The sequence below is a fragment of the Halichoerus grypus genome, chromosome 2 (genome assembly GCF_964656455.1).
Source record: "Halichoerus grypus chromosome 2, mHalGry1.hap1.1, whole genome shotgun sequence".
NCBI classification, from domain to species: Eukaryota; Metazoa; Chordata; class Mammalia; order Carnivora; family Phocidae; genus Halichoerus; species Halichoerus grypus.
In genome coordinates this window covers 157,505,642-157,529,759 of record NC_135713.1, presented here as the reverse complement: position 1 = coordinate 157,529,759, position 24,118 = coordinate 157,505,642, and the positions used below count along the sequence as shown (strand labels likewise).

Genomic DNA, 24,118 nt, shown 5'->3' with positions numbered 1-24,118 from the left:
GAGGCAATTGCCAACCACATGGTTTCCCAAGAGGATGGAGACAGACATCTTCAAGTTGGAGCTCTGAGTCCCCGTGTGTGCTCTCCGAAAACAAAATTCCTTTTGAAACGGGGTTCAGTGGTTTCAGCTTGCTTCTTCTGCTGCCCGGTGGGCTCACATTCAACCCCTTCCCGCCTCGACCCCAAACCCATTCATTGTCATTCACTGCCCACCCATGGCCTTGGAAAAGACAAAGGAACAGCTCCAGTGAACCTTGGTGCGGGGCTGGGGAGGCCTGCCTTCCCTGTACAATAGGCTCCCTCTAAATGTGGCCCTTGGTAGCTGGTCTGTTCCCAGGCTGGTTGTATTTGTGCTCTCAGGGGTACGTGGTTATGTAAACTGGGGGCTGGCTGGGGAGCAGAGCCAAACCCAAAGCTTCATGGTCACAGATTCCGAAGCTTTCCCTTTGAGGGTGAACACAAAGGAGCTTGTGAAACAGGTCGGCTTCCACTGTGTAATAGACTTCGATGGCGCTGGGCATAAAGGGAAGAGGGTGTGGGGGCCAGTTGATCAACTGCGCACTGACAAAAGGCAAGACTGCGGGTCCTCTGAAAATAGGGACCGGAGTAGGCAGTGACAGCTTGCCCTGGGAGAATTCTCTGGAAGTGACTCAGGAATGACGAAGAGGCCCAGTGAGCAGGGCACAGGCTCCCTCTCTCCCTCACCGTATTGCGCACCGCCCACCGTCCCCGTCCCCTGCAGAGTCACCTGTCCCCACAGAGTCACCTGAGGCTTCTATCCGAAGGGAGACAGGGATAAAGGAAGCACAGAGCTCTGACTCTGAAAAAAAACTGCTCCCCTCTTCTTTTTTTAATCATTTCCCTACAGGGAAGTTTAGTTTGGGGCATCTGCAGGTTCTCTAAGAAATCCCAATGTTCTGTACTCCCCCAGCTCACATCTGAGGGCATTTCCATCTTTCTTATCCCAATACTAATCTGTTCCCTGAACAGTATTGACTAAACGTGCATCTGGGGCCAGGCACCGTGTCTACCTGGCATTATCATTTCCCTCAGGAAGGCACCGGCTGGGCTCCCTAAAAGCCCTGATCAACTGGTCAACTTCGCAGAGCGCACTTCCTTGGTCGTACCAAAGGTGGCCTCCAATTATACCCAGTCTTGGGTCTAGCAACATACTTCTAGTACGTTCTTTCTCAGCCTTTTGTGGGTTTTGTCTACGAAGAGCATAGGGCTCTAATATTGTTTGGTTTGCTAATATTCCCATGAAAATGTTCCTTGTTCACCCTGTCTTTAAAAATGTCATTTGTCTTAATTAATGCGACCCTCTGAGGCTAGTTAGGGAAAAAAAAATCTCACACAAAATGAACACAGACACTCACTTTCAAGTTTCATTTCAAACTGAACCAGTGTTCTTAAGGAACTCTTTGAAAGTGCTTGGGTTCAACAGAGCCAGGTACTTAGGAAGGCCTCGATAAATATTTGTTGAATGAGCGAGTGAATGGAACATTCCCTCTGTTCTATTCTCTCTTCTCATCTTGGAATAAAGGAGGTAAATATAGTGAAACAGTATTTAACATTTTGTAGTTTACCAGCTGAGGCTAAAAAAAAAAAACCCTCCTTCTCTTTTTTTGTTACTAAAACCATCCATCTGCCAAATGTCACTTCCCGATAAGGGCCCACGGCTGAGTCCTCATTTGTAACTGAATGTTGGCTGACATAATTAATGTTTACCACACAACAACATTTGAATTACAAACGCAAGGCAATTTACACATCAACTCTACAAGCCGGTCACCCTGGCCCATTCCACAAACTCCCAAAACCTGGGATTGGGTCAGATTGGGGGAAAATGACCAAATAGAGCCTTTTTAAAGCCATGGGGGCGGTGGAGGGAGAGAGAGAGATTGAGAGAGGTGGCTTTGGCAGGGAGGAGGGGAAGTACTTTACCCCGAAGCCTCCAAGATAAACGAAAGTCGTCCCTGGAGGTAAACACTGTTGAGAAGCCTAATGCGTGTGGCTCCAGGCCCGCTGGGAGCTGGGCTGTCTGCTCCCTGCACTTTATCTGCGGCGCCCCCGCCCCAAAGCGACCCCTTCCCCGGGTCCATGCAGGTCACTTCTCCCCCTGTTGTCCTGGCCACACCGGGGGCCAGAAAGCAGCCCTCCTGGTTGGCCTTCCTGGGTTTTTTATTTTTGCTGGTAAGCATTTTTAATGTTTTCTGCTAATAGCGGTTCAGCTTAAAAAAAAAAGAAGGCAAAGTAATTAGGCAGGTGGGAGAAAAGGCCTAACCCCGCGTCTCGGAGAGAAATGGACACAGGTACAGTCCCATTATGGTGATTACCATTATGGCCGACTGGCCGCAAACGGGGCTTTCTGAGCTAGGGCCCAGCATGTGACAACACAGCCCCGCTGGGGACAAAAACCCCACCGCGCGCTGTTTGTGCAAAGCTAGCGCTTTCCAGCTAGAAGAGCATCAGCGGCAAAAGAGCAGATCTCAAGAACTCACATTGGTTTGGCTTTCCCGGTTTCTATCCGGTGATCCGCTTGGCTCCCCTCCCACCCCAAATCCAGCCTCCCTGTCCAAGTGTTGGGGTACCTATGGGGCAGGGCAGGCACACTCGCTCTGCACCCACGCCGCCCCGGGGGGCAGCTAGAACAATGAGAAAGGAGCCTGGGTGGCTCAGTGGGTTAAGCGTCTGCCTTCGGCTCGGGTCATGATCCCAGCGTCCTGGGATCGAGCCCCGCACTGGGCTCCCTGGTCAGCGGGGAGCCTGCTTCTCCCTCTGCCTCAGCCCCTCCCCCTGCTTGTGCTCTCTCTCTCTCTCAAATAAATAAGTCTTAAAAAAAAAAAAAAAAAAAAAAGAAAGGCTTTTTCACTGTCTGGTGAAGAAACAACAAAGTAGTTATGGGGGGGGATCAGAACCCCATGGGATGTCCTTATGCTTATTTTAGGTTTTCGGTCTTGACTGGAGGACGGAAGGCAGTATAATCTCTCTCTTCAGGGCTCAGACCCTCTGGAGGTCTTAATTGGCCTTGTAGCCACCACAGAAACCACAAAATCATCTAGACGCTGAGAAGGGGGAAAAGTACTTTGGAACATTAACATTTCCTTACTCCGCAAGCCGTCTGGGATGCAAATCATTTTCTAGGGCCACTTGTTTTTTATCTTTCTTCTCAACTAGATGGGTCTGGAGGCTGTAGGGTTTTCCACCGCCCATCCACCTTGGGCTGTTCCTCTCCAATCTTGCCGACCACCTTCCGGGCCCAGGAAGGGGCCTTTATGGAGGTTCCCATGGTCAGGGTGACTGAGGGACCAAAAGCATGGACGGCACTCAGTGGAGTCGGCCCCCTTTCACACATACACCCCACATCCACGCCCACCTGGAGGTTCACGGGCATTCACAAGGTGCTCTTGGAAAGGAGGAGCTGATGGATGCTTCACTAAATACTTGAGGGGTGAAATGTGACTAGGGAAGGCAGGAAGGTGCAGGCCAGGCCTAGGACAGGTAGAGGCCTACTGGAGAGGGGGCAGGAGGAGACAGAAGGCACACAGGCTTGGGAGGACCAAGGAGGGCCCAGCAAAGTACTGCTTTCCAACACCACAGAGAACCCACCTACGGCCCACTGTTGGATAAAACCCCAACTCCGGGCCCAGCTGCTCTCCTGCTTAAACCGCCAAGGGGTCTTTAGTGCCTTTCAATCAAGTCCGAATTCCTCAGTGCCCAGCACACAGTAGGTCCTCACTGATACCTGCACCAGGAAGCAGGCTGATGAGCTGAGTGGGTGGTCTCCCTGCCTCTCCTCCACCCTCCTCTCTTCCTTCCTATCACTGCGGTTCAGTGGAGTACTCCAAAGACTTTTCTATTCATATGCTTCTCCAAAGTGATCACTCTTCCGAGGGTCAAAGACAAAACGATTTGGAGATACCACGGAAGGGAAACGTGTGGGGCCACTTTTTTGCTCAGCAGGGCGCTCGCTTTCAAAGCAAGCATGTCCCCTGAGATAAGAACCCAGAGGAGAGACCTAATCTCTATGGGTGTGTGCGTCTCAAATCATGCCATCTACCCACTCCCTCTGCCCAAATCCTGAGGTATTTCCAAGATATCCTGACAGCCAGAGCTCTCTCCCGTTCTGTCTTTTCAGGTTGGTGGTTCTTAAAGTGGTCCCTGGACCAGGGGCATTGGCATCACCTGGCAAGCTTGCTAGAAATGCAAGTTCTCAGGCCCAGGAACCTGGGTTTTAGCAAGCCTGCCAGGTGATTCTGAGGTGCACTCAAATTCGATAACCACTGCTTTAGAATTTGTGGAGACCACAGGTGCAGTCTCCTTCGATGCCCTAGCATTTAAAGCACGAACTCACGAGGAAGATGGGACACACAGGTTCATAAGGACATCGATGAGTCCTTCTCGGCAGAACTGACAAATGAACTTTCCGCAAGGATGGAAACGCTCTTCTCTGTGCCACCAGTACGGCAGCTCCTGGCCGCGTGTGGCCGTGAGCAGCTGAAATATAGCTCCTGGGACTGAAGAACTCGGTGTTTAAATTTATTTAGTTGACACTGAAACTTAAATAGCCACATGTGGCTAGTGGGTATCCTAATGGATGGTACAGTTCTAGAAGGTGACAAAACTATATATATATATATATATATAATCTTATTCAACCCAGTGTCTTAAAATCCCAGCGATATCAATGTTGAAACTACATTCTCTCAGATTCTACCTTATTTCTTTGGATCACTTCCTCCTTTATAGGCCCTGGCACATAGCTGAGGCTCAATAAATATTTGGCAACTGACTTGGGATTAAACAAGTTTTGTCAGCTGTAAAATGGAAGGTACTTATTCACTGATTGACTGATTGATTCATTGGTTCATTCAATTTTAATCCAAGACTTGCTGCTTATCTCGAGTTTGCTCTAGCAAATTAATGTTTTGGACCCTTTTTTTGGAAGCAGTTTAAAGCATTATGTAAAGTAACACTCTGTAAATCTGATAAGACTTCAGGTGTAGGACTGGACCCGGGGGTGAATTAGAATTCAGGAGGCGGTACACCAAGCCATAATTGTGTGCCCTGCCATGTGCCTCTAGGATTTGAAGAAAAAGGATGTAATAGAGGTCAACCTTCTTCAACCAATTTCTCTCTGTGGTGACACCAATCTGTTTCAGATGGCTCTGCCTGATGTCAGGGTCAGTTCAGGTAGGTGATGGGGTCTCATTTTTCAAGATAAACATGCATTTTTACCCTGCAACCTACGTCTGGCCCTTAGCTATCCCTCATTAAGGAATCTGTATACAAATGATTGAATTTGGATTACAGAAAGACTAGATCCCAAATTTAAAAAGTTTTTTTAAAATTTTAAGTATGACTATTAGCAGTTTAACCAAATCCACACCGTCCCTGAACATGTAAGTGAGAAGACGTCTGCAAAGTTCTTTCTTTCTCTGGCCTCTGGGGATGCAACTCTAGCCAACACACGCTGAGGCTCAAAATCCTCTTGAGGGAACCGCCTGGGAGTACAATAAAGACCTCTAGCCCTCAGCAAGAATCTAGGTGACCGAGAGATGACAGAGGTGACCAAGTTCAGCATGGCCCTGGACCGGACTGCCCCCACCTATCTTCAGTGACACCGGTCTCCGGGGCTGTCCTACTTGGCCCCAGCCCTGACTCCGTCTGGGAGTTCCCAGAGAGAAAAGGTAGTTTTGGGGGCCTGGTTCCTTTAGGCTGGGTTTGAGGAACCTGCATAAGGTTCTGGCACTCCTGGCAGGGTGTGGGGCCGTGTCCATCACATAGGCAGGTGACTTGGGGCACCACATCGCTGCACATGAGGGGTCGCTTTCAGGGGCCCCACCTCGGACGTCTGGGCAATCACTAGAGAGTTCTGGAAAGGTACAGGAGGGGAGAACTAGGTTTTACTAGAGTAAAAAAAAAAGCTAGGGGCGACAGCCGTTTGGGTCAAGATTGGGGCTCCAGGTAGAACTAGGAGGAGGAATCTGACCAGGAATTTCGTGGTATGCAGGTGCAAACGAGGGGGGAAATTCAGACACCATCTAGTCTAGGGATATCAAACCCATGCTTCCCACCTTCTCCACCCTCGCCCAAGACAACCATCACTAAGGACCCAGCGGTCTTTCCCACCAAGCCTGGTAACAATTACAAACCGCTCAGAGTTTGCAAATCAATAAAATCTCATGAGCTTTCTCGATCTGTATGAATCCATCTACTGTACCAATGAGGAATACTTAATAATAACTCACTTAATCCTCATGACAACTCCATGAGAAGGGACCACGTGGGAGAGGAGGAGACAGTAGCATACAGAAGCCCAGAACGTCCAAAGGGCGCGCGGCTAATGACAGGTGGAGCTGGGCTCCGAACCCGGGGGCACCCCTGCCCCGCAGCGCTGGTTCCCGACCACCGAGCCGCCACGGCTCCCACGCGGACAAGATTCAGGCTTGGGGGCTTAGAGCAAACGAGCATGTACGGTCTAGAATATTTTATTTGTAGATTCATGAAACTCCAACATTTACAGGATATTAAAACCGTTCTCAGAGACGATCATGCTAAAGGTGTAATCGCCTTTGTAAGCTTGCCAAGTCAGAGTGCAAGGGCTTTTATGAAAAGCTTCAGAAATGTGGCTTACGGGGCAATGGTTTATGGTCAACTGCCTTTTGATCTCTCATGTGAAAAATATGTACTTACATATATTGCAGGAAACCTCACCACTTCCTTCCTAAGTGTTGGTCAAAAACACTAATTACTTGGCTAATTAGACTGTGAAGCTTCCCTTACACATGGTAAAAATGAGCTCTTTTCACCCCACAAATTTCGTTGTGACATACCACCAAAAAGTAGATGTGTTTCAAGGGTCTGTAGACACCATGAACAATTTAAGCAAATCATATAAAAGCAAATGAGAAACTAATGAAAATGGGTCTGCTCCTCCACCAGGGGGTGAAGAGCTGATGCAGGGAGCTGTCCACGACGGGGCGTCCGCTTCCAGAGGAGAGCCGGAGGCCTCGTCCCAGACACTCCCCCACCATGCCGGGACACCCCAAAGGAATCATCAGCCCCAATCTGATCCGTGATTTTTAGGTACCTGCTTCTCATTCCACCTGTGCAGTCACTGCTTTTCCTCTAGCGTCTCCCCCAGACATTCCCCGCCCCGGAAAGCGCACGCTCGCCCGGAAGCCGGACGACACGGTCTCCCTCCGGCTCTGCACTCAGAGTCAGCCCGCCGCATCCGCCCGTTTGCCGAGACGGTGAGTACAGACTAAGACGGACCAGCACGCACCAGAGTTCGGGAAGCGCCTCTGACTAGCACGTGCTCGCGCTCGCCGGCAGGGGGCGCTACGGAGGGCGTGGCTCGGGCGCCCGGCCGCGCCCTGCGGCCCAAGCGGACACAGCAGATGCGAAGTACTCACCGGCGTCGAGGCTGCCGGTAGCCGCGGTCCAGCCCATGACCGGCGGGACGGCCCCGACCACGGCGCCCACCCACGTGTTGGCGATGCTGATCCTCTTCAACGGCGTGTAGCAGCAGGTATACAGGAAAATGTTGAAGACCCCCAGGGCTCCCGTGAGCGGGTTCACACCCCAGGTCAGGAGGGCGACTCCTGGAACAGCACAGCAAGTGGCAAAGGTCACAGCTAGCAACGGGCTGAAAGAGAGCAGCGAACACAGGGCAATCAGTGTCCAGTCCACGGAGGCACGCGGCGCGCGGCCCGCGCCGTCCGAGCGAACCATCCGCCGGTCAGTGGCGGGGCCGGGGCGGCGTGCTGGCCCGCCCTGCTCCCGGTTACGCGGCATTCTCTCCGCGACACCTAAAATCGGGGGGCGGGGGTCGTGTCTGCAGGCGTTCTGGCCGTTGCTGTTGCAGCTGCCCGCTGGGGATGAAGTTAGAGAGTCGAGGTTAGACGGCCGGGCGTTCGCACGCAGGCTGGGCCCCTTCCTGGCTGCGGGGTGCTGGGCGGCACTCGGCTCATCTGTGCCCCGGAGAGGGTGGACTGCTCTCCCCCGCCGGCCGGAGTAAGGACAGACCCAGACCAGTGCTTGTTTGGCACAGAGCTCTGGGTTGCTTTTTTTTTTTTTAAGGTTTCATTTATTTATTTGAGAGAGAGAGCGCACAAGCCCGGGGAGGGGCAGAGGCAGAGGGAGAAGCAGGGTCCCCGCTGAGCAAGGAGCCCCATGCGGGGCTCATCCCAGGACCCTGAGATCACCACCCCAGCTGAAGGCAGACGCTTAACCGCCTGAGCGCCCCAACACAGGGTTCCGTTTTACAGTTGAGAGGGACGTGACAGCTGCAGATAAACCGCCCGCAACACAATACTGTAGCATTTGGGCAGGAACGAGTGTCTTAATTCTGGAAGCCCTTCTGCGCGTGTATTTATACTTTATTGAAAAACATCACCCAATTAGCAGTAATGGATAACGATCATGTGTCTGCGTGCATCTATCTGTAATGAATGACAGGCTCAGCATGGGACCAGCGCCGTGCCAACAGCGAAACTCCAGGGCGCCGCTCCGCGGTGACAGGGCACTTCCAGTTGAGTTTCCTTCCGTGCCACAGCTGGCTTCAGAGACGGGATTTCGAGGGGAGTCCTACGATATTATATACGCAGTGGTAACGGTCAAATACAACTCTCGACTGGCAGTGAGGATTCTAAGACCGATTCTCATCACGGCCCACTTTTTAAGGTGGACTTTCTGTGGAATCTTGTGAAAGACTTTTTGAGAGCGTAGCTGAATCGGATCTAGAAGTTCCCAGTTATATGCATGTTTGTTTATTTTTTTATTTTTATTTTTTTGAGTAGGTTCCATGACCAACACCTTGGAACCCAACGTGGGGCTCCATCTCACAACCCTGAGATCAAGACCTGAGCTGAGATCAAGAGTCAGACGCTTAACTGACTGAGCCACCCAGGCGCCCCTACTTATTCTTTCTTAAGAAACCCACGCAGGTCCCTCAAGCCTGCCTTCTCCTTATGGAGGCCATAATTCCGCCTCTGAGACAACTGCATGGGGCTCAATGATTCCACTCGATCAGATCAGATCCTGTGGCCACCACCCCTGAAGATGGAACCCAGCAGAGGGGTAGTTTTGTTTTGTTTTTAAAGATTTTATTTATTTATTTGACGGAGCAGCAAGCAGAGGGAGAGGGAGAAGCAGGCTCCCCACCGAGCAGGGAGCCTGATGCAGGGCTCGATCCCAGCACCCGGGGATCATGACCTGAGCGGAAGGGTGACGTTTAACTGACTGAGCCACCCGGGTGCCCCGCGAGAAGGAGTTTTGATGGAGAAGAGAACAAATGCCGATACACTGTTGCCAAGATGCTTGTTCAAGCATGCTCCATGTGGATGGTGAATTTCCACCTTGCCTCCTGGCTACCTCTTCTGGAGCATGGGGTCCCTCTTTCCCACTGCAGCAGTCGCTTGGGCCCCCTCGGACTTTCATCCTGCCTTGTCCTTCCAGTCCATCCCACCCTGACAACTCCCCCCAGTGCCTCTGCTCCTGCCAGAGAAAGCCCACGACCACACTAAGTGGCCCCATTCTCCAGATGAAAAATCAGGAGGATGGCTCTGTGCTGTTGTATCTCACCTATGCCCAGAAAAAGATGGCCAAAAAGCAGTGAAAATGTTACAACTGTTGTCCTTCTTGCAATAAGGTCATTTATAGCTTATAAGAACAGTTGTTTTGTTTTTTTCCTATGGGACTGTAAAAAAGCAAGTTTTATTTTGGGTGGGAGAAAAATGTGGCTCATAAACATTTTTATTTTTCCTGAATTGGACCTTGTGTTAAAAAAAAAAAAAAAAGAAGAAGGTTGTTCGCTCCTTCTCCTAGGTCTGTGGAAGCCAGTTGGATTCAAAGGTATTAGTGTTATGAAAAGCCCTTTTAGAAAAGCACACATGAATTTAATTTATTGAGATAGGCAATTTCACATGGAAATTTAGTTTCTGACCCTTGTAGGCATCCCAGAAAATCATGAGGCTTAATTTTGGTGTTTCCATCAGTGTGCTCAGGGGCACGGATGGAAATTGGGGAGACTGACAAGCTACATAAGGAAAAAGGAGGCTATTTACCCAGGTAGCCACGACCATCCCCAGCACCTGGAGGCTCAAGGGACACATTTTTCCTCCTGGTACAAGGCGGCCTGAATCGGTGAACTTCATGGTTTTCTCACATTATGGGCAAAGGTGCTCCAACTGCAAACTCTGTGATGTTTACTTTCCTGTGATGCTTTTGTTTTCCTAAAACATCTACTATAGAAGTAATATCTGTTCTTTTCAGAAAATTTGGAACTACTGAAGATTACAAATACGAAATTCTAAATTACTCAGTGAAACACACTGGTTTAAATCTTCTTTGCCTTTTTTAAATGACATATCTATTTAAAAAATAACAGAACATACTGAACTGTGGTTTTGTTCCTTACTTTATTTCAGTATGTCTTAATAATTTCCCTGTGCCACTCAGAAGTCTTTTGTATCATCATCATTAATAGTACAGAGTGGCCTACGTGGTGTATCTCTGGATATACCACGATTAATTCAATCAACATACCCCTTCTGGACACTTCATATTTTTCCCTTTTTGAAATTAGAAATAATGTGGGCATAAAGATCTTACAGACAGACTATTGTTCATAGTTCTGATTAGGATAAATTTCGAGGATAAATTCTCAGACGTGAGATAGCTAAGCCAGATGACAGGCACATTTTTAGGGATCTGACTGGTACCGCCAGTCTATACTATACCCCAGAGGGTTTAGACCAGCTTACCCTCCCACCAGCACTACATGAGAAAGCCTATTTTTAGGAACTGTATCAACACTGGGTATGGCATTAAAAACAAAACAGAAATTAACAAAGTAAAACACGTTTATTCAGATAGGATTATTCCCATTGCACAGACGAGAAACCAAGACTCAGGTGACCTTTAGACAGTGAGGTGGATGGGGTACTGCCCCCAATGTACAGTTGAAAATCCAGGGGCGCCTGGGCGGCGCAGTCACTTACGCATCCGACTCTTGATTTCGGCTCAGGTCATGGGCTTAGGGTTGTGAAATCGAGCCCTGAGCTGGGCGCTGAGGTGGGCATGGAGCCTGCTTAAGATTCTCTCTCTCTCCCTCTCCTTCTGCCCCTCCCCCCACCACTCGCACACTCGCTCTAAAAATAAATAAATAAAAATAAAAAAGAGAAAATCCACATGTAACTTTTGACTCCCCCCAAACTTAACTACTGATAGTGAGAACTGCAAGAGACCCCTTTTTGCTGTGATTCACAATTTACTGGAGAGATGAACTCCTCATGCAGAGATGATTAGCGCCACATTTTTTTAAAGATTTTATTTATCTGAGAGAGAAAGTGAGAGAGATTATGAGCAGTGGGGAAGGATAGAGGGAGAAGCAGACTCCCCGCTGAGCAGGGAGCCCGATGTAGGACTTGATCCCAGGACCCTGGGATCACGACCTGAGCTGAAGGCAGACGCTTAACTGACTGAGCCACCCAGGCGCCCCCCACCCCATGGCATTTTAGGTGGATGCTCGCAACACTTGAGCTCACCACAACTGCGATGAGAGGTGGTTAGGAAATTATTACAGCAGTTAATTTTATTTGGTTATGATTCGATACTTTTACATTTGTTTACCTTTCTCTCTACTCAAATGGCACCATGTGCACTCTGCAAATGTCTGTGTGGGTTTTTTTTTTTAATTTTTATTGTTATGTTAATCACCATACATCATTAGTTTTTGACGTAGTGTTCCATGATTCATTGTTTGCGTATAACACCCAGTGCTCCATGCAGAACGTGCCCTCTTTAATACCATCACCAGGCTAACCCATCCCACTCCCTCCCCTCCAGAACCCTCAGTTTGTTTTTCAGAGTCCATTCTCTCATGGTTCCTCTCCTGTGTGGGTACGTTTTGATAAATTTTAACTTTTTATAATTGATGTGTATATATTTATGATAGTATATGACAAAGTAAACTAGTATCTACATATCTGTATGTGTTCATGACATACCTAACTTTTCAATTTTTTTGAAATGTCTCTGCTACACGATTCGTCTGTTTTTTCAAATTGTTGCAAATCTCCAAAAAATTTTCTAAGAGATTTACTGAAAAAAATCTGCATGTATGTGGACCCGCGCAGTTCAAACCCATGTTGTTCAAGGGTCAACTACACAGGTGAAGTAACTTGGAAACAGGATCTGCACTCGGGACTTATTTGTTGGCTCATTCGTTTAATCCAACTGATAGGTGGGGGCACGTGGCTGTAATACGACTTACTGATTCTCTGATTTCTTGGGTCTGCTGAGGGTCTGGGGCAGCTGGAGTCTTTAGGCTGTTGCCTTCCACTGGGAGCCGCCTCCTATGGGTTTAAAAGCTCCTTTGGTTTACCCCGTTGTAGAAATAGCCTAACTTCCCATTGCACTTCCTGAGATGAAAACAATGGGGAGCACTATATTAAAAAAGAAAAAGAAAAAAAAAAAAACCAAACCACGGACAGACCTAGGATAGAATGTGGGCAGTAAGACAGACATGGTCCTTGTCCTGGGGGTACTTATATGAAGTGAGACAGTTAAAAAGACAGGCACTCTGGGACCACGAATGGACAGCGTGCGGGTGTTGGGGGTGGGCAGGGAAGGATTCTAGCAAGAAGTGCTGGGTGGGCGGGAGAGGGGCTGGAAGGATGGAGGGCAGTGTTTCAGGCAGGGGGCACAGCACAAGGGGTGGGGGGGCGGTTTGTCAGAGAGCCCCGGGAAGGCCATGCTGAGACATCTACCTGAACATCGCCTCTGGGCAAATGCAGGGTCAAAAAAGATTTCTCTGCTTTTTCAACAGGGGAAGAAAATAATCAGATGTGATTTTCACAAGGACCCCTCTGCCTGCCGTTGAGGACCAGCAAAGACAGACAAGCATTTGCTCACCTCACAAGAGAAGTTCGTGTTAGGTATTTTCGAGGAAGAGAATGGCGAGCCTCCACTGCAAGCAGGAAGAGCACTAGCAACAGTGATGGTTCTGGGATGAAGAGAATGTGTCCCAAGTGGCCTCTGGGCTATTTTTTAAAGTCTGATTTACCATGAAATCTTTAGCAATCACGGTGATATTAAAGTGGCTTAAATTCAGCAGTTTTAATAAAGAGATCTATCTCTTTTTTAAGATTATTTATTTGAGAGGGAGAGAGTGCATGCATGAGCAGGGGGAGGGGCAGAGGGAGAGAAGCAGACTCTGTGTTGAGTGTGGAGCCTGATGCACCACTTGATTTCACAACTGCGAGATCAGGACCTGAGCCGAAATCAAGAGTCAGACACTTAACCCACTGAGCCACCCATTTGGCGCCATAAATTTAGCCATTTTAATAAAGAGATCTATTTCTGATGCAGAAAAGGATTAGTCAAGTGTGTTCCTTTCTCATCTCAGTTAAACACAACTATGATTTTCTGCCTTAGTACACATAAAAGCCCGGCTACATCTCAAAGACTTGAAGGATAATTTTGTTCAAGATCGACTTCTTGTTATTTTAGGTCCACGACTCAATATACTCTTTCTCCTAATCGGAGTGCTCAGCCCTTGATCAAAAAACCCATCTGTTCTCTCCCACTTCTGGATGGGTCTTGGAAAGTATCTCAAATCTGGAGACACACATACACACACACACACACACGTACATACCCAGAGTTATTTCCCTTTCTATCATTCACTGTTTAAAAATTTTGCTTAAATTTTTTTCTTTTTCTTTTTTTTTTTTTTTTTAAAGATTTTATTTATTTATTTGACAGAGAGAGAGATAGCGAGAGCAGGAACACAAGCAGGGGGAGTGGGAGAGGGAGAAGCAGGCTTCCTGCCAAGCAGGGAGCCCGATGTGGGACTCGATCCCAGGACCCTGGGATCATGACCTGAGCCGAAGGCAGACGCTTAATGACTGAGCCACCCAGGCGCCCTAAATTTTTTTCTTAAACATTTTTTCCCATTTGTCCTTTGGCTCCTTTTATCATCTAAATTCCTAAGCAGGTGGCTTCCATTTCAAGTGCTGCTCTGAGGCCTGATTTCTTGAAGCAAAGCGAGAAGACAGGCCAGACAGGCTTCCTGGGGTTCCCCACGTCGCGCTGGAACTCTCTGTGGTGGGGCCCAGGGTTCTGTTGGAGTGTGGTCCCCAGACCCACCCGAGCATCAGCGTCACCTAGGGACTTGTAAGGGGTCCAGGTGACCTAGAGGCTTGTCAAAGTCTGAGACTCGCCGCTCTACCATCACCAGGGTGGTGCTGTCCCATCTGGCCTACACCTGGCCAAACCAACGGAGGCTGAGCCTACAGAAGGCCTCCATCTCCACTCCACCTCCATCACCAGGGTGGTGCTGTCCCATCTGGCCTACACCTGGCCAAGCCAACGGAGGCTGAGCCTACAGAAGGCCTCCATCTCCACTCCACCTCCATCACCAGGGTGGTGCTGTCCCATCTGGCCTACATCTGGCCAAGCCAACGGAGGCTGAGCCTACAGAAGGCCTCCATCTCCACTCCACCTCCATCACCAGGGTGGTGCTGTCCCATCTGGCCTACACCTGGCCAAGCCAACGGAGGCTGAGCCTACAGAAGGCCTCCATCTCCACTCCACCTCCATCACCAGGGTGGTGCTGTCCCATCTGGCCTACACCTGGCCAAGCCAACGGAGGCTGAGCCTACAGAAGGCCTCCATCTCCACTCCACCTCCATCACCAGGGTGGTGCTGTCCCATCTGGCCTACATCTGGCCAAGCCAACGGAGGCTGAGCCTACAGAAGGCCTCCATCTCCACTCCACCTCCATCACCAGGGTGGTGCTGTCCCATCTGGCCTACACCTGGCCAAGCCAACGGAGGCTGAGCCTACAGAAGGCCTCCATCTCCACTCCACCTCCATCACCAGGGTGGTGCTGTCCCATCTGGCCTACATCTGGCCAAGCCAACGGAGGCTGAGCCTACAGAAGGCCTCCATCTCCACTCCACCTCCATCACCAGGGTGGTGCTGTCCCATCTGGCCTACATCTGGCCAAGCCAACGGAGGTTGAGCCTACAGAAGGCCTCCATCTCCACTCCACCTCCATCACCAGGGTGGTGCTGTCCCATCTGGCCTACACCTGGCCAAGCCAACGGAGGCTGAGCCTACAGAAGGCCTCCATCTCCACTCCACCTCCATCACCAGGGTGGTGCTGTCCCATCTGGCTTACATCTGGCCAAGCCAACGGAGGCTGAGCCTACAGAAGGCCTCCATCTCCACTCCACCTTCGGTGCTGCCTGCCGCTGGCCTGGGTGGGTCGCCCATTTCCCGCTGTCTTTTGATATATGTCTCCTGACATATTCTAAGAGGAAGGAATACAGGGAAGCAGCCTAGCTGTTTGCAACTCACAGAGGAACTGTAGGTACATCCCTCTGCCCCATCCACCTTGATTTAACCTAGTCATGCTGCTAAGTGTTTTCACCACGACAAGGGTGAGATGAAGCAAGCACGTTGAAGTCTTGATGATCTTGTGGATTCTGGGTGACAAGTTTGCTGGGGTTCGCTGTACTATCTCTGCTATTGTGTCTCCCGGAACATTTTCATACCAAAAATGTTTTTAAAATGCGTTCATGTTCTTTTTGTAGTAATAGTATGACACTCTGGTTTCCATACCGGAGCAGAACTAACTAAGCATGGTGGACAGGAATCAGGTGGTCTGAGTTCAAGTTCTGATTTGCACTAGCTATGTAAAAGGGGGCAAATTATCTAACCTCTCTGATCCTTAGTGTCCTCAACTGTAAAATCGGGGGTGTCTTAGGGCTCTTTCGATGGCAAGGTTGGAGCTCACATCAAAGTGGCTTACACAAAAAGGCTCAGGAACAAGACCGCGGGGAAGGCAGGGGCTCTGGCTCATTGAGCTGTATGATCTTGAGCAAATTATTTAACCTGCTGGTCTTAGTTTCTTCATCTGTAGAATGGGAGGTACTCTAGAGTTAAAAATTAAATGCAGGAACGTAAATAAAGCACTTAGCACAGTGCTCACCAAATGAGCGCCCTGCATTCACGCGGTCTCTCATTCATTTATTACGATTTCTCTCACTGCTGGTACAGTCAGCCACTGCGCTAAGTGTGGGTATACAGCAGTGAACAAAACGGGGGGCGATGTTTAGTCCCAAAAGGAAGGTAGACGTTAAAACAAATGCGAGTGCGATGAATTCTCAAACTGTAACATCGGCTACATGAAGAACTGGCAAAATGAGACGGCATTATCTAAATAGGAAAAAGGGAGAACTGAAGGTAAGGGCTGATAAACTTGCAGTAAATTGCTCCCCCAATTTAATTTTTTCAAACTTACGAAGACATACGGATACATATTAGAATATGAAAATAGATGTATATAGACTCAAGAATGCATCTCAATTGTGAGTTATAAAAGTACGATGGTTGTGTAGCATTTTTTTTTTTAAAAAGATTTAATTCATTTTTAAGAGAGAGAAAGAGAGTGAGCATCAGTGGGGGGAGAGGCAGAGGGAGAAGCAGGGTCCCCGCTGAGCAGGAAGCCCGACACAGGACTCGATCCCAGGACCCTGGGATTATGACCTGAGCCAAAGGCAGATGCTTAACCGACTGAGCCACCCAGGCGCCCTGTGTAGCATTTTCTAATAATAATTAAAATGGCAAAACTATTTTTATTTTCAATAACTTTAAGAATCTAACTTTAGGGGCGCCTGGGTGGCTCAGTCGTTAAGCAACTGCCTTCGGCTCAGGTCGTGATCCCAGGGTCCTGGGATCCAGCCCCGCATTGGGCTCCCTGCTCGGCGGGAAACCTGCTTTTCCCTCTCCTGCTCCCCCTGCTTGTGTTCCCTCTCTCACTGTCAAATAAAGTTTAAAAAAAAAAAAAATTGGAGGGGTGCCTGGGTGGCTCAGTCGTTAAGTGTCTGCCTTCGGCTCAGGTCGATCCCAGGGTCCTGGGATCGAGCCCCGCATCGGGCTCCCTGCTCGGCGGGAAGCCTGCTTCTCCCTTTCCCACTCCCCGTACTTGTGTTCCCTCTCTCGCTGTGTCTCTCTCTGTCAAATAAATAAAATCTTTAAAAAAAAAAAAAAAGAATCTAACTTTATTGTATAAATCACAAAAAAATAAAATAAAATAAACCAGCACCAGGAAAAACTAAATGGATCACACGGAAAACATTTTTTTTTCCCCTTTCAAATGTTGGTGCTCTTGCATATTTGCAACACTGTAATGGCCTTTATTAAGGAGAGGGAGTTCATATCTCTGCAAATGGTTGTCACCAGAGATAACTGACACGGGAAAGATTAGGAAAGCAGATGAATGGGGTGTAATGGTATTGCAAACAATTTCTAATTTTCAATAAAACGGAATAAAGGGATGAATAAGGAAAACAGCACTATGGGGGGAGGGACGAAGGTGGCAGAAAAAAGAATGTAGCCATTGAACTAAAACGATTTTTTCATATTCATTCACACAGGCAAATAGGTTCATGGCTCATGCAGAGAGGTGAGTGATGATTTATTTCCAAACTCACATCCAAAACTGAATTACATTTCAAATTGAGATATCTTTCTACTGAGCGTCAGCGCACAGGTGGCCTTCTCCTTCTCCCTTTCCTGCCCAAGGCTACTCCCAAAAACAAACAACAGACTAGAGGAAGGAGAATCTGTCCACACATTTCTATGAATTATTTATTCTTCCTTTAAAATACTGTATTTCTTTGTTTACTAAACACCAATCCTTAGTGGCTCTATTGAAGTGGAATTTTCTGTAGAAATTGGGAACAAATGAGAAAAAAAATATGCAAGCTTTAATTTGATGACTATTGCACTTAATATACGTAATTTAAATTACTTGACTTTGAAATAATGGACCGGAGAGATGTGTTCTTTCTGTTTAAGTCATGTGTCAGAGAGGTCTACGAAACGTTACATTAAGTCAAGAAGGCTTTATACTGTAAGCAGCTCTGTAGGTAATTGGTTTACACAAAAATTAGTCTCATACTTCTTGGTCATTCTTCCAGAATAAATGGTTTTTAAATTACAAAATAACATCTCCTTCTTTAAAAGACAAAAGAAAACCCCAAACCTTAATCAAACCAAGCCAATTTAGCTTTAATTTCCTGTATAAATCCCACATTTGAGCTCTGACCTGAGTTTTGGGGGGAAAGTCTCTACAGATAACTGTTTTGAAAATGTTTCCCCAGCATCTTATTCAGGAGTTTTCTATTTCTGAACAAGATTCAAGTTACAGCTACCACAAGGACTGATGAAAATTCAGAATTTAAGGAACAGGTGAAGAAAAGGTGGAGACAAATCATATTTTAAAAGAAAAGAGTCAGCGTCTGACTCTTGATTTCGGCTCAGCTCATGATCTCCGGGTCGTGGGATCGAGCTCCATGAGGGGCTCTGTGCTCAGCGGGGAGTCTGCTTGAGGACTCTCTCTCTCCTTCCACCTTCCCACCCCCGGCGTGCACTCTCTCTCTCTCTCAAATAAATAAATCCAAGAATAAGCATATATGTTTGGCATGACTATAGTCAGGACGTGGGGCTGTGGCATTATATTAAGAAAAACTTTTTTCCCCCCAAGGAAGAAAACGAAGCAGGTCTGAGCTGAATGAGTTTTGAAAATCAACTGAATCTTACTAATCTAGGAGGGAGATAAGCAAGGTAGGCAGGGGTGGGGGAGTGAAGATGATGAGCCTTACTCACTGTTGATCTCTGAGATGCAATGCCACCTTCTAATTCAAGGATAAAGCAAATGGGGACTCTTGAGTTACGCTACCTCCATTCAGCCTAAATAAAGGATAACCCATTTGTATGAATTTTCAAGAAGTGATTTCTGTAGTCTGATCCCGTCCATGGAAACCAAGTTTCTAGCGTAGGGGGTCCTGTCTCAGTGTATTTCTCAAACTCCTGAACTCCTCCACTACCCCCAGCTCCCGTAACACCTCGATAGTTTTCCTTTTTTCCCGGTTGAGCCAGATGGTTTAATTTTCCTACCCCCTCCCCTCCCCTTTTTAATTTATAGGATTCTATTTCAAAAAGCGGTTCTGTTCACCTCCATAAAGTGAGGGTCACTGAATTTTAAGGAGTCTTTGGAAAGCGTTAATAAAACACAATTTAAAAGAAGCGAGGGTAGGGAATAAAACTACCCATCCTGCAGCTCGGGAGAGTACCTGGAGGTGCATGCTACCCCCAGACGAAGGTGCAGGGGACTCCACCTCGGGCAGAGCTGCTCAGACCGGAGCCTGTGGCCTAGGGCAGTGTCTGCAGACGCAGGGACGTCCACAGGGCCCAGGCTGGCGATGTTACGGAGCAAAGGGGGCCTCCTTGAAGAAACAGGAGTGGTGACAAACAGTGGGAACTGGTCCTCAGGTCTGACCGGCACATACTATGTGGGAACGTGCAAAGAAGCCCAGAAACCTGGGGCTTTATGTTAGCATTTTCTGCTTTTTAAGTGCTGGCAACAGTAGAAATGCAGAGCGGGCCAAACAAAAGAGGTCTCGTCAGGATCTGGCCTGTTGGCTGCCATTTTGCAATAAGCGGCCCAGTGAAAGTTCTCCGCCACCAAGTACAGATCGCTCATTCCACTGCCCTAGAGTTGACCCCTCCGGGACTTTCTTCAGTCTCTTGTGGCCATTTCTTTCCCAGCCTCTGAGATTCGGCCTCCACATCCAAATAAGTCCTCCAGGCATGTTTCCCATCAGCCTGCTCTCCTTCCTGCCCCCCACCCTGGCCCACGGGTGGTCCTCATGCCCTTGGCTCTCACAGACATCTCAGTCCTTCAGTCCTCCCGCCCATCCCACCACATCCGAACTGCTTTAATGCCTGCACTCTGGACTATTCATCTTTCTGTTCCCCGTATCCAAGGCCAGTGCGCCCCAAATGTTGGCTGAGACAGACCTTTACAAACCACGCACACGAAGGAATGAACACCGCCTTCAGACCACCCCCATGTACCACCGGTCAACGGGAATGGCGTTCCATCATGCCAGATCTTTTCACCTCGTCTCATTCGAGAAGAGAGATAAAGTGACAGCATGTGAGACTCACTGACTCCAGGTGATTAATGAAAGGTGTTGGCTCCTAGGACTTACTGCTCAAGTGGCCACAAGGGATTGACTGGGTTACTAGGATGTGATAGTTAACCCTTTGTATTTATATTTATGAGAATATCTGAATGTTTTTTGGTTATAAGATGGGACATGGGAACTGAAGACTCCCCCATCCCCAGGACGGCTGGCGAGAAATGTTCACAACTCACGATGCTTCAGAGTAACTGTAAATGCTTTCTTCTTCCTTAAGACAATGAGAGAAAGGAACGTTCCCTTCCAGAAAACACCAGTGCTCCCCTTGCACCCACTGCCATGGCGAAGCACAATGACGTGTGCAAAACCTTTCTGCTGACTCTTCATCCTGAGCGGTTCGTCATGTGGAATGATTTTCAGAACACAACTCTCTACCTTAGCACCATGATTATTAAGTTGAGACAAAATTTGTTCTTCCTGCCACTTCAAATGATTGGCTAACACTAAAAAGAAAGAAATTTCTATACTTATAAAATGTTTATGTTCTTATTACATTTGCAGTATATACACATCCAGAGACTAGTCATAACAATCCTTAGAAACTCTGCGGGGCGTTCGCCTGGCCTGGGTACTTGTCCACCGGACCAGCGGGCCTGGCTGATGAATAATATTCTCAGCTCCCCTGCAGCCTGCAAAATGTTTACATTTGCTTAAGTGCTTACTGGTAAAACCTTCAGTAAATTTGAAAAATGTCTCTTGTAAATCCCTATAATGCTTAAGCTAAACCCCGTTCTTTAAGTTAATAATGCCAACTAAACAATCCATTCATTTCACTTCGAAAACTCCATCTCCGTCATTTATTTAAACACCAGGTACTGTCCGACCCTGACCCCAAGTGTTTTCATTTGTCCTGTCTCAATAACCTTTCAGTCCACTCTTATCCTTCTATCTCTCCCACCTGCAGCCCACACCTACAGCTTCACAGTTATGGATCACCCTCGTCTGATCCATTAAGTTGAAAAGACGAACGTGGACATGCATTATTTCCCTGTCAGCATCACCGAGCTGCAAAATGGCTAATTCCAGGAGAGGTCATCAAAATACACATGTGTTTCAAAATAACAAGGAAGGAGGCTCGGCCCAGGCCTGCTTTCAGGAAGCTCTTTTGCTATCCAGGCTGTCCTTACCCGGACTTCCTTTTCCTGACCTCCCAGAGCCCTTCTTGTTTGTCCTGATTCCCTCGTTTCACTCAGTGCGTACTGGTGGGCTGTCTCGGCCGTCTGCAAAGCGTTTTATGCATCTGGCTAATTTTTTCACCCAGATTATAAGCCTTCTGAGCATTATAAAAACAGAACTTGCCAGTGCTGGTAACATTATCGGTAATCAATAAATTCTTAATGAATTGAATTAGACAAAGGAATTATTTAATTCTAAAATATACAGAAGAAACACTAGACCTTGACATTCTTAAGAACAATTCATTTGAGTTAGGATAGACTAGGAAAAAGGTTATGACTTAATAAAAAATACATGTTTAGGATACATTAGAAATTTAAGTCTGAGGGACCTCAAAATAGGTAAAGAGGGCCGATTAAAGGTGTCTGCAACCCTCTGTCTTCTCTGAAAACAAAGAGAACCTAAAACAGAAATGGAACCTAAACAGAACCTAAAAGAGAACCTAAAACAGAAAACTCTGGCTTTGACAGAACCGGGCAATGCTCCCACAGACAAGCTGTCAAACACATGGAGGATGGCGAGGGAGGATGCGTACCTCTCCGTATGTGAGGCAAAACACAAGACTCAGGAAATATCAAATCTATTATCTTCACGGAAAGAATTGGACATAAAGTGTATACACTGGGCGTGGGGGAGGTGGGTCATAGCTAGAAAGCGACAAAGCAGAATGAGCGCCTGAGATACACATCTGGCCAAGAGCAAGCTCAAGTTCAGCGGAAGGAGTAGCCTTAGGTCCTCCGTGTGACTCCCCACTCCCCCCCCCCCCCCCCCCCCCCCCGCTTCATGGTCCCTGCATCCCCTTCCCTTGCCCCAGGGGACTGGACCCGGGATGACGCATCTGGCCCAAGCTTGGACAATCCTGTTTCCTCTCACAAGGCTTTGGGACCGGGGCAGAGGACTCCGCCGGGACACCCGGGGGGCTAAGGCTGAGGCTGCCATTTTGATGCTGAGTCCGTTCAAGGGAAAGTGGGATCAGAAGAGCCAAGGCACCGAGAGAGGAAAATGAAGTTGGAAGTATAGAGAAAAGCAGACGTGGACAGTGAGTGAGGAAGCCAACCTGTCACTGAAGCCCTGAGGGAAGTCTGGCGATAAGGAGAGTAAGAGAAAAACTAGATGCAGCAGCTGATTTAGCAGACTTTCCTCCAAGACAGAAGGACCACGTGTCCAAATATGAAGTCAGAAAGAAGGGCCTCAATGGGGTGGCGGGGTTGGAAGAGGTGTGAGAGAGACCCCAGGGAGAGTCTGAGCCCAGCACCTGCTCTCAGGCAAGCTGGTCTCTAGGTCTTTCAGCTTGGGGACTACCGGTAGAAACGGGGTCACAAGGGCCTCAGGGGTTCCCAACAACCGCCAAAAAACAGGTGTCAGCTTCCACCAGCTATTATCTGCTATGGAAAAATACTTGGTCCTCCTAAGCAGAACTGAGGTGCATCTTAGGAAGAACTACTGGGGAACATCCCCTTCTAACCCCCCCCTTCCTCTGACCCCTCACCTTGGTCATCCTCAAACTACCAGATCCATTTAATCCAATTAGGACCCACGTTGCAGGAAGTCAGGGAGCTCCAGTGAGTGGAAGGAGTTCTAGGGTGCTGGATACCTGTGACATGGAAGGGGGTGGAAGGACGGGAGACAGGAGGCTCAGAGGCGTCACGCTTCTTGGTTTTGCCCATGACAAGTTCCTTTAACAACACGTGCCCCAGATACTGGAGCTGTGGATTGCTCAGCCCCAGGGGAAGAGAGGCAGTTGGCTCCAAGTTCACAAGGGATAAACTCTGTGGTGAGGCGCCACTCAGACCCCCAGGAACCACTCTCTCCAGATGTCCTCGGATGCAAACAGAGATGCCAGAGTTCTCTAGCCAAAGGCACCAGGACTCCCGAGTTTAGCCACGAGCATCTGGGATGCTTCCTAAGTGATGTGATGTACAATGTGCTCAAATTCATCAAGTGGCCCCCAAGCCATTAAAGACTCTGATAAATAATTCTGCCACAAAGGCCCCAGGGCTGAAGTAAAAAGCACAGAAAGGCACGGGGTCAAATGTTTCCACAGGAATTACATTTGGTAAACGGAAGCTGCAAAAGGATGTTTCTATTAACCACCTGCAATTACTGTTAAGGCCCCAGTGTTCTCTAGAACAGACAATCGGAGTAAATAATCCCTTCTTGTGGGCCTGCAAGAGTTAGGATGGACTTAAACATGTCATCTTAGTATTAAAAAAAAAAAAAGCCATCTTTCTATCCACTAGGACCACAGTTGATAAGGAAGACAGTCTTTCTTTTATTAATGGTGAGTGATAACCTTCGATATACAGACTCGGCATTTTATGCAGGCAATAAAAGAGATCATTAAAAGTATTGTCCTCTGTATCCTCTTTGGGAAAATGAGACAAATGATAGTATAATTTTACAGATTTTATCTTCATTAGATGGTATTGTAGTTGTAAAGACTTTCACCTTTGATTCTCAACACAACTGCAGAAAGTTTCTGTCGCCTAAAACGTAACAGGTGTGCACATACTGTAACTGGCTCTTTCGAAAACCGTCAATGTCTTACTATTCCTCGTCTATTAAATGCACGCAACGTCACTTTCTCCATCACCGGGAACAACGCAGACGAAGCCGCGGTGGCCGCTCGGGGAACAGAGGGCAGGCAGTACTGAGGCTGGTTCAGACCCGTCGCAGGACCACATGCATTCTCAGGGTCTGGAAACACAGTAGGGCTGCCGTCTGTCTCCTTTATTTAGGTCAGCCCTACAGTGAAAATACATGATACTCAAAATTATCCTTCAGAGTCCCCTGCAGCGATCCAGAAAGTGCATGCAAGGTTACGTATGTCCAATTCTGGGAAATAATGTCCACTCAAGTTCGAGAATCACTGAGTTC

The 24,118-nt window shown here is 48.0% G+C and overlaps 1 protein-coding gene across 2 annotated transcripts in view; it reads right to left on the bottom strand.

Annotated features, from left to right (window-relative positions):
- Positions 1-24,118, bottom strand: part of COX10 (cytochrome c oxidase assembly factor heme A:farnesyltransferase COX10) — a 127,097-nt gene that overhangs the window by 7,217 nt on the left and 95,762 nt on the right. Inside the window, exon 6 of one of the 2 annotated variants that reach the window (XM_036094740.2) lies at positions 7,418-7,650. The exons of the other annotated variant lie outside the window; for it this stretch is intronic. Coding sequence (XP_035950633.1) covers positions 7,418-7,650 — 233 coding nt within the window. The remainder of the gene's footprint in view (positions 1-7,417; positions 7,651-24,118) is intronic. 2 annotated transcript variants of the gene reach the window in all.